The sequence below is a fragment of the Penaeus japonicus genome, unplaced genomic scaffold (assembly GCF_977035675.1).
Source record: "Penaeus japonicus unplaced genomic scaffold, GWHDUDI00000001_assembly GWHDUDI00000038, whole genome shotgun sequence".
In the NCBI taxonomy this organism is placed as follows: Eukaryota; Metazoa; Arthropoda; class Malacostraca; order Decapoda; family Penaeidae; genus Penaeus; species Penaeus japonicus.
Window position 1 is genome coordinate 5,517,833 of NW_028234440.1, and position 10,000 is coordinate 5,527,832.

At 45.7% G+C, this 10,000-nt stretch overlaps 1 protein-coding gene across 1 annotated transcript in view; it reads left to right on the forward strand.

Annotated features, from left to right (window-relative positions):
* Positions 1 to 10,000, forward strand: part of LanA (laminin subunit alpha) — a 62,721-nt gene that overhangs the window by 9,795 nt on the left and 42,926 nt on the right. Inside the window, exons 3-12 of the mRNA XM_086532992.1 lie at positions 4,300 to 4,427; positions 4,737 to 4,845; positions 5,068 to 5,238; positions 5,741 to 5,954; positions 6,243 to 6,863; positions 7,013 to 7,420; positions 7,782 to 8,292; positions 8,427 to 8,631; positions 8,944 to 9,084; positions 9,352 to 9,564. Of these exons, the coding sequence (XP_086389118.1) occupies positions 4,300 to 4,427; positions 4,737 to 4,845; positions 5,068 to 5,238; positions 5,741 to 5,954; positions 6,243 to 6,863; positions 7,013 to 7,420; positions 7,782 to 8,292; positions 8,427 to 8,631; positions 8,944 to 9,084; positions 9,352 to 9,564 (2,721 nt within the window). The remainder of the gene's footprint in view (positions 1 to 4,299; positions 4,428 to 4,736; positions 4,846 to 5,067; positions 5,239 to 5,740; positions 5,955 to 6,242; positions 6,864 to 7,012; positions 7,421 to 7,781; positions 8,293 to 8,426; positions 8,632 to 8,943; positions 9,085 to 9,351; positions 9,565 to 10,000) is intronic.

Genomic DNA, 10,000 nt, shown 5'->3' on the forward strand with positions numbered 1-10,000 from the left:
ATCTCCAAAGTCGAAATCATTAAGGTTTTCGTACTTTCCCTGAAGCGAAAATTGCGTTTAGGCCCTTATCCCTCTCTCCCTCCCTCCCTTCTTTAATTGACGGCGAAAGAGTTTACGCTACATCCGGGAATCTCGCTGTCCGTGCAGAATCTCGTGTGGCATTCCAAGGCATTTGAGAGATAAGGAATGAGAGGCATGAGCATAGGCATTTTTTACGAGGTATAGTGGATTTGGGGACTCGCTTGGGCATAGGCGAGCGATGGTGAGGATTGGATGTTGAATCCGGGATTGACTCAGGGAGGGAAAGAGGGAGGGAAAGAGGGAGGGAAAGGGAAAAGGTAGAGGGAGGAAAGAGGAAAGAGGGAGGGAAAGGATATAAGGTAGAAGGAGAAATAAGGGAAAGGGAAAAGAAGGAAGAAAGGAGAAGGAGTAGGGAGAAGGAGGAAGACAGGGCATAGTAAGAGAGTATGAGAGTGAGAGTGAGAGTGAGAGTGAGAGTAAGGTTCAGATGAGGAGACAGAGATAAATGGAGTAAGAGAGAGAGAAAGAACACAACTACAATAGATATCAGAAACATTCAGAGCCAAAAGACAGAGCAAGACACAGTGGGCGCGCGAATACGCCCACGGCCCGAGTAGGAGTCGCGGGCGGGAGTGCCGGCTCCTCCTGGCGAGTAATTGGATAAGGGTCACCCCTCCTCCCCTTCCCCCTCCAGCTCCTCCCCCCCCCTCCCCCTGGCAGTTACTATCTCGTCTCAACAGCTGTTTGTCAGAGTCAAAATGGCGACCCAGTGTTTGACACTCGGCCATACAAGTTCATGGTCTTACGAATACACGGCACACCGTACGTTCATGAGAAGGAATTTTGGTTTCGGATCATTAGGAAGAATGGGTGGGAGAGAGGGAATGGGAGAGAGAGAGTGAGAGAGAGAGTGGGAGAGAGAGAGAGGGAGAGAGAGAGAGTGGGAGAGAGAGAGAGTGGGAGAGAGAGAGAGTGGGAGAGAGAGAGAGAGAGAGAGAGTGGGAGAGAGAGAGAGTGGGAGAGAGAGAGAGAGTGGGAGAGAGAGAGAGAGTGGGAGAGAGAGAGAGAGTGGGAGAGAGAGAGAGAGTGGGAGAGAGAGAGAGAGTGGGAGAGAGAGAGTGGGTGAGTGGGAGAGAGAGAGTGGGAGAGAATGAGAGAGAGAGTGGGAGAGAGAGAGAGAGAGAGTGGGAGAGAGAGAAAACGGGAGAGAGAGAAAACGGGAGAGAGAGAGAAAACGGGAGAGAGATAGAAAACGGGAGAGAGAGAGAGAATGGGAGAGAGAGAGAGAATGGGAGACAGAGACAGAGACAGAGACAGAGACAGAGACAGAGACAGAGACAGAGAGAGAGACAGAGAGAGAGAGAGAGAGAGAGAGAGAGAGAGAGAGTGGGAGAGAGAGAGAGAGTGGGAGAGAGAGAGAGAGGGAGAGAGAGAGAGTGGGAGAGAGAGAGAGTGGGAGAGAGAGAGAGTGGGAGAGAGAGAGAGAGGGAGAGAGAGAGAGAGAGAGAGGGAGAGAGAGAGAGAGAGGGAGAGAGAGAGAGAGTGGGAGAGAGAGAGAGAGAGAGAGAGAGAGTGGGAGAGAGAGAGAGAGAGTGGGAGTGAGAGAGAGAGTGGGAGAGAGAGAGAAAAAAAAAACGGGAGAGAGAGAAAACGGGAGAGAGAGAGAGAATGGGAGAGAGAGAGAGAATGGGAGAGAGAGAGAGAATGGGAGAGAGAGAGAGAATGGGAGAGAGAGAGAGAATGGGAGAGAGAGAGAGAGAGACAGAGACAGAGACAGAGACAGAGACAGAGACAGAGACAGAGACAGAGACAGAGACAGAGACAGAGACAGAGACAGAGACAGAGACAGAGACAGAGACAGAGAGACAGAACGAGGCAAAGAGAATCTCCAGAGCAACTAAAGGGTCAGCGCACCAGATAAAAAGGTCACAGTTGTCAGGCGAAGAGGGTCACAGCTGTCTGTCTTTGATAAGGTTACTGGCGATGGACCTGAGATACTTCATGATATGTACTGTATGTCCTTGAACACGATGGCTTGAGTCTAATTACTTCACTCTATGTAACAGGGACTGATGTATTATGAGTTAATTATCGGCGAATCTACATTATCAATATCCTTTAATTACTAGGTATTTCCGTCTGATGCGCGAAGAATTGTTTATAATTAGAAAGAGGACACTCATTTTAGAAGAAAGGGAGACTCGGGCAGATGCGTATCCTAATGAAATAAATAAAAGGAAACGCAGCCTCAGTATAAACAGAATGATTTAAAAAATAATCGAACGTTTTTGCTTCGTCTGGGTAGGATTCCTTGGTGGATTCGAAACGTCACGAGTTGTTATTCTTTCGTTACTGTTGCTTTTTCATGTTATCTGTGTACACACGATCCTGTTTTGGTTTTCTGCTACGATATTCAACAGTATCACAGACGAGCGTGTGTACATGCGTGCTTGCGCGCGTGTATTCGTGTGCGTGCGAATGTATTATATATATATATATGTGTGTGTTGTGTTGTGTTGTGTTGTGTTGTGTTGTGTTGTGTTGTGTTGTGTTGTGTGGTGTGGTGTGTGTGTGTGTGTGTGTGTGTGTGTGTGTGTGTGTGTGTGTGTGTGTGTGTGTGTGTGTGTTGTGTGTGCACACGCGTGCGCGTGTGTGCATGTGTGTGTATCGGTATGTTTCCTTATGAGGATTATGGAATAAGAAGATAAATATAATTGATGAGCAAGTCAGCGTGCGTTTGTAGCGTCAACATAACTAGATCGTATAAATTGCATGATAACAAGAATTCCCATCAGTTTAAAGTTAGCTAACAAAGATATTTGGCCTGATTACCAAAGCAATGCCTAAGACATCGTAGCAACAGTGTATGGCTTGCAACAATAATACAAAAATCGACTATCGAATAATGCAACCGAACAACAGTGTTCAATTTCAACATAAGTTTAGCTGATTAACAGGACAAAAAATCTGAATTCCAAAACGGCGTGTATTAACAATGAAGTAACATAACTAAATGCCATTGCAATGCTGCAAATGGTATGACAGTATAGCAGTATCACAGTTTTAGAAGATGAGGTCAGGGTGTTGATATTAAATGTCATGTTGTTAGTCATGCTATGTCTTGCAGGACAACTCGCTCCTTGACTCTTGCTTTCTGTTTTCCTCTTGTAAGAATAACCATTATAATTTATGGAATAAAGTGTTTTGAATTTGAATTTGAATTTGAATTTGTAAGCATAGACTGTCATGAATAGAGCGTGGGAAACTTTGTTAGATTTGCTTTTTATATCCTGTTCAGATTTAGAAAGTTTATAGTTGTGTGTGTGTGTGTGTGTGTGTGTGTGTGTGTGTGTGTGTGTGTGTGTGTGTGTGTGTGTGTGTGTGTGTGTGTGTGTGCTTGTATTTGTGTATATAAGTGTGTGTAAGTGTCTTATGTGACTTATAAAAACTAAATCGTGAAATCCTTTGTTGAAGGAGAGAGGGAGAGTGCTAACTTGTTGATGATTGTACCCGGTGGAGTGCAGTTAAAGTTAGTGAAGATTTTGATGCTTTCTTACTCTGGCAGCGTGGTGTACAGATGGCAGGCGTGGCAGAGGCACCCAGAGAGGAATGGGGCGTCTTGCCATGCCCGCGAAGTCGAGCGTCCTTAGCAGGCAGGAGGCTGAGCGTGTCCTCTCCAGAGAGCTTTTCTAGAATGATGCTGGACTCGACTGATAGACACGAAAGAGAACTGGGTCATGTACATAGCATCTCAAAAAATAGTTCAAATTGTATTCGCAGTAAAAACGGCAAAAAGAGGAAACATACTCTTCGCCAAAGGCAACCTTTATTTATGACCCGTGGAACAAGGGGAAAAGGCCAAAGTATACGAGAGACAAGCAACTGTGAATATCGATGTAATAAGTATTGTATACTCATAGAAATTAATGAAACGCATTATGGGGATTATCTTGAGTCCAAACAGGTAATGCTTTGTATAAGAAAGACACTAAGAATTATATAAGATAATGCGTGGCAACGCTTCACAAGGCTCTGGTCAGTTTGGAGAAAAGATACTTTCTTGACCTGAGGCGACGAGGGGAAACAGGAACATAAACCGCAAAATGTACTTGTGTCGAGGCGGTTACAGAGAGATAAACAAAAGCATGCGGACAAAAGTGACAGAGACAAACAGGCAGAATCTGACAAAATAAGATCAAAGATATCCATTATTTCTTTCTACTCTATTCCAAATCAACCTCACTATGTCCTAAAAATCCCCCACCACTTTCTCAACAGCTCTTCCAAGTGGCGTACGTGCTCATCAAGATGGGTAATTCCCCCCGACCGGGAGTGTGGGTTCTGGAGCGATCGGTGAACAACGGGGAATCATACACACCGTGGCAGTACTTCGCTGACAACCCCGGGTGAGTCGTGTGGTGGGATGTTTCGAGTGTTTGGTGTTTGCTGGGGTTTATTTATGGTTGCCTGTGTTTGAGTGTGTGTATAAACCATTGTGAAGTTAAAGAGACTTTTTCATGGGAATTCTGTCATGAAAGATATTCAGTCTTGATTCATCTCTTTATCCATCTATCTATATTTATGGTTGCCCGTCTATCTGTATCTATATACAAATACATAGATCCACTCATTTATGGATTTACTTATTCCCAGACTGATAAAGCCTTCATTTATGTTTTACGATCACTTCTGATTAAATTGCCTTCCTTGCACAGAGACTGCGAGAACTTCTTCGGAGAGGAGTCTTTGCAGCCCATTGAAGAGGACAATGATGTCACCTGCGTCACTCATTTCTCTAAGGTGGTGCCGCTGGAAGGAGGAGAGGTAAGTGATAAAACAGATGTCATAGAAAAAAGGGGAATAATAGAGGGGAAAGATGAGGGTAATTGAAGATAGGTATGTAGAAAGCTAAAAGCTATTAGAATATAAATCTAGATTATTTTTTTTCTCAATAGAAGAAAACGAATTCGTGTACTGTGTTTCTCAGTTCGCATTTTTTTTTTACGCCACAATGCTGGGATGGCTCCGACTGTATCTTCATTTCAGATCGTCGTGTCGCTGCTCAACAACCGGCCATCGGCGAACAGTTTCTTCAACTCGTCCGTCCTGCAAGAGTTCACGCGAGCGACTAACGTGCGACTGAGGCTGTTGCGCACCAAGACGCTCCTCGGCCATCTCATGTCGGTGGCCAGGCAGGACCCGTCCGTCACCAGAAGAGTAGGCGGGCTTTTGCTTTTGTTCTTTTTATTGATGGGATGAGGATGTGATTATCGGTGGATGTGAGATGTGAAGGAAGATATAAAGGGCGAATGAAAGAATAGGAAAATCGAGTTAATGGTATTGGTATTGTTTTTTTTTTATATGGTAGTTGTGGAGGAACATACAACATGAACGAAAAATTAGGAAAGGGTACTAGGATACTTTTTTTTTTTTTTTTAAACCGTAGTTGATGATTTGATATTAGTTTGAAAATCGTTAGGGTATTAATCTTTGTTCATCAATTTGTCTGATATGTATAATATATTCCTGTGTTATGATTGTTAACATGATATCTTGACATTGTGTTTTCTACACAAAGACAGGTAAACTTAACTGAAAAGGAAACACTATCAGATGTTTTTCTCGACGGGTGAAAAACACTCCCTGTATCCACCGAATAGAATAGACCTTTTGACTATCATAACTACCAACTCACTCCGCATCAACTCTTCCATTCCAGTATTTCTACTCCATCAAAGACATCAGTATTGGAGGCAGGTGCGTGTGCAACGGCCACGCAGATGTGTGTGACATCACAGACCCCAACGACCTGTATAAGCTCCAGTGCCGGTGCCAGCACAACACCTGCGGCTCCCAGTGCGAGGAGTGCTGTCCGGGTTTCATCCAGAAGAAGTGGAGGCCCGCCGGCTATCAGGACGGCTTCGTGTGCGAACGTGAGTCTTCGTTTCGGGTCGGCGGGAGATGTGATGCTGGAGGGTTTTAAGGGAGTCCTTGTGATTATAAACGTATATCTGTAAATGTATATGTGTGTGTGTGTGTGTGTGTGTGTGTGTGTGTGTGTGTGTGTGTGTGTGTGTGTGTGGGTGTGTGTGTGTGTGTGTATGTATAATCGGGCACATCATGCGATCTATTATTCTGATAGATAGAAAAAGACGATCATGATAAGTACCCAATTCTTTCATTAAGGGACATGAAAGATGATAACGCATGTCTGTTTTCAGCATGCAACTGCTACGGCCACACAGACGAGTGCATATTTGACGAAGAGGTGAACCGAAAGGGCCTCTCCATCGACATCTACGGCATCTACGAGGGCGGAGGAGTGTGCCAGAACTGCCGGCACAACACCGAGGGCATCAACTGCGACAAGTGCATCCCGGGGTACTACCGGCCGTACGACAGGGAGCTGAATGACACCGACGTCTGCCAGCCGTGTCAGTGCAACGTGTTCTACTCGACCGGCAACTGCGCCGAGGGCTCGGGCCAGTGCGAGTGCCGACCCGAGTTCCTTCCTCCGTATTGCCAGGAGTGCAACGACGGCTACTACGACTACCCGGACTGCAAGCCGTGCGACTGCCACCGAAACGGCACTGTCGGGGGCGTGTGCGAGGTGGGCGGCGGCCAGTGCCCCTGCAAGGAGAACTACCAAGGTCTCAACTGCGACGAGTGTGCGCCGGGCTACTACAACTTCCCCGAGTGCCTTCCGTGTGACTGCTACGACATCGGCTCCCTCAACGAGACCTGCGACATCGTCACCGGACAGTGCAGCTGCGAGAATAACTTCGGCGGGCGGGCGTGCGAGCGCTGCGAGCATGGATACTATGACTACCCTACTTGCTCTTGTAAGTGCATGCATATCCTTTTCCTATACAAGTATCCTAAATAGACGAAGCCTAATGCAATACAGTAAAAGAAATATAGTATATAGTGGGATTTAATTATATGAATAATCATTTTCTTCTTGTCTGTATAAGTGGAATTTTCTTTGCAGTCTGTAATTGCGATGCAAGAGGAACCGACGACGAAATCTGCAACAAGGACACCGGGGAGTGCCTGTGCCTGGTCGGCTACAGCGGGTCTCGGTGCGACGGCAGCGCCCCTGGATTTTGGGGCTATCCTCTCATCCAGAGCTGCGGCTGCCACGAACGGGGCTCCGCCTCCACGATCTGCGATGCGTCCGGGGCCTGTGCTTGTCTGGCCGGCTTTGCGGGTCGCGCGTGTGACCAGTGCAGCCCTGGCTACTACAATTTCCCGGAGTGCATGCCGTGCAACTGCGACCAGGCGGGTAGCATTGGCATCTCCTGCGATAACGATGGCAAATGCCGCTGCAAACCCAATTATGATGGCATTCATTGCGACATGTGCAGAGAAGGATTCTATAATTTCCCATTGTGTGAAGGTAGGTTGACACATATACTTGTGTGCACATAAACAGGTACGCTTACACAGACACAGAATTGTTCATATACAGAGGCGTTGGCCGGTGGGGGGGGAGGGGGGTCATAGAATGCATTATTTAAACTTAATTTTTGATATTGAATAGTTTTTCGTAAAGTTAAACAATGCAGTCACGAGAGCAGCGTCACAACTCAGAAGATAGTACGAGTTCGTGAAGCATGTTCAATCCCCTTCCCAACACACGTGACCACATAATAGAATTCTTACAGGCGCTCACGCATATATATAGGCTCACGCATAGATATTGCAATTTCAAGTTATAGATGGTGTGTTCTAAACCTTATGCATGTCTTGAATTTCAGAATGCAATTGTAACCCTGCTGGTGTTCTGGAAACCTTTGCCGGCTGCGGCAATGCTCCAGTAGGAGAATTGTGCGAGTGTAAAGAACGTGTCACAGGGAGGATCTGCAACATGTGCAAGGATCTGTACTGGAACCTTCGCTATGACAATCCCCTCGGCTGCGAGGACTGTGGCTGCCACACGCCGGGAACCATCGGCGGCGTGGCTTCCTGCAACTCCGAGACAGGCCAATGCTTCTGCAAGCCCGGAGTCACAGCTCGCAGATGCAACGAGTGCCGTGACGGAACCTTCAACCTCCTGGAAAACAACCTCTTTGGCTGCTCGGAGTGTGGTTGCAACCAGGGCGGCTCCGTTGACAACACTTGCGACAAGATCACCGGCCAGTGCCGCTGCAGGCCGAGGGTCACAGGGCAGAGGTGCAACGAGGTTCTGAAGCTGCATTACTTCCCGACGCTTTACCAGCTGAAGTACGAGGCCGAGGATGGACACACTCCACAGAACACAGCCGTGAGGTACGGGAACCAAAAGGACCACTTTGGAGTTTTAATTCTCTTATACAGGAATCATACATGAATGATAGATGTTTTGTGCTTCCCGCGGACTTTATGGACGTTACATATTTTCTGAGAGTCGTTATATCCCTCAGGTTTGGATACGACGAGGAAGTGTTCCCGGGCTATTCATGGAGGGGCTACGCCGTATTCTCCGATATCCAAAAGGAAATCATACATGAAGTGTACATCGAAAAGCCATCGCTCTATCGTATGTTGATGTACTACCGCAATCCAAGTTCCAGGACAATTGTCGGCACCGTCAAGATTACGCCAGACAATCCCAATGATATAGAACAGGTACCACATTCGGGGATCACTTATAGTCGAAGTCTTTGATGAAAATTAACTGATTAAATGTTATCTGATTACCCCAATATCTTTACTTTTTGAAGTGCTATATTATTAATTCAATTGAATTTGGATTCTTGTGTTGCACCTGTGATTACATTTATTTTTTTAATATGTTTTTTTCATTGTATCATAATATTTGCCCGTTACCTATTCATGCTCCATATTTGTAAGGATTTTTTCATAAAAAGTGGACTAATTGTCTCTCCATGAAGATTTATGGTAATTCTCTGTTTCATTATTATCTTTTGTTCTTATCAGGAAGATACTGTTTACTTCCTGCCAACATCTGGACCAGAGCTCATGACTGTTGTCAGAATGCCAGGCGATTTCCCCGTCCATCTGGTCATGAACCCTGGACGCTGGACCGTTTCCATCGTCAACAGCCAGAATCTTTTCTTGGTATGTGTTCGTTGTTTGAAGGTGTAAGATGATTCAGAATTCTAAAATATTAAATTTGTATTAAAGACATTCAACAGAAGTATTTTTTTTTACTTTGCATGATAAAGATTATAGTGATTGATTTATCCTTCTCTATTTTTCATTTTTTTTTATCAGTGCAAAAGATGTTTAGTTTGACATTGGCAGCCTTTTATTTTGATAAAGAATAATTAATAATTTTGGAGGGCAAAAGAAGTAAGATTTCAATAATTTTCTTGCCATTTTCAGGACTACTTCGTACTTATGCCCGAGGCTTATTATGAAGGCACTATCCTCACAGAAAACATTACTACTGCTTGTATGATTGGCCAAGATAAGAGCGAGATGTGCTTGCATTATGCCTACCCAGATGCTTTGCAATACGATTATATCTATGGTTCTGCTGGCTATAGAAGTGTTGGTGGAGAACGATTAGCTGTTGACTTGTTCACCGATGAAGAGGTAGGGATTTTGTATATACTGTATTATTCATTCTGAAGTTTAGGGGAAATCAAATATGTAATTTCTTCCTTTTTCCCTCTCTCTCTCTCTCTCTCTCTCTCTCTCTCTCTCTCTCTCTCTCTCTCTCTCTCTCTCTCTCTCTCTCTCTCTCTCTCTCTCTCTCTCTCTCTCTCTCTCCCTCTCTCCTCTCTCCTCCTCTCTCCCTCTCTCCCTCCCTCCCTCTCTCCTCCCTCTCCCTCTCTCCTCTCTCCCTCCCCCCCTCTCCCTCCCTCCCTCTCTCCTCTCCCTCTCTCTCCTCTTCTCTCCTCTCTCTCTCTCTCTCTCTCTCTCTCTCTCTCTTCCTCTCTCTCTCTCTCCTCCTCTCTCTCTTCCTCTCCTCTCCCTCTCTCTCCCTCTCCCTCTCCTACTCTCTCTCTCTCTCTCCATCTGTCTGTCT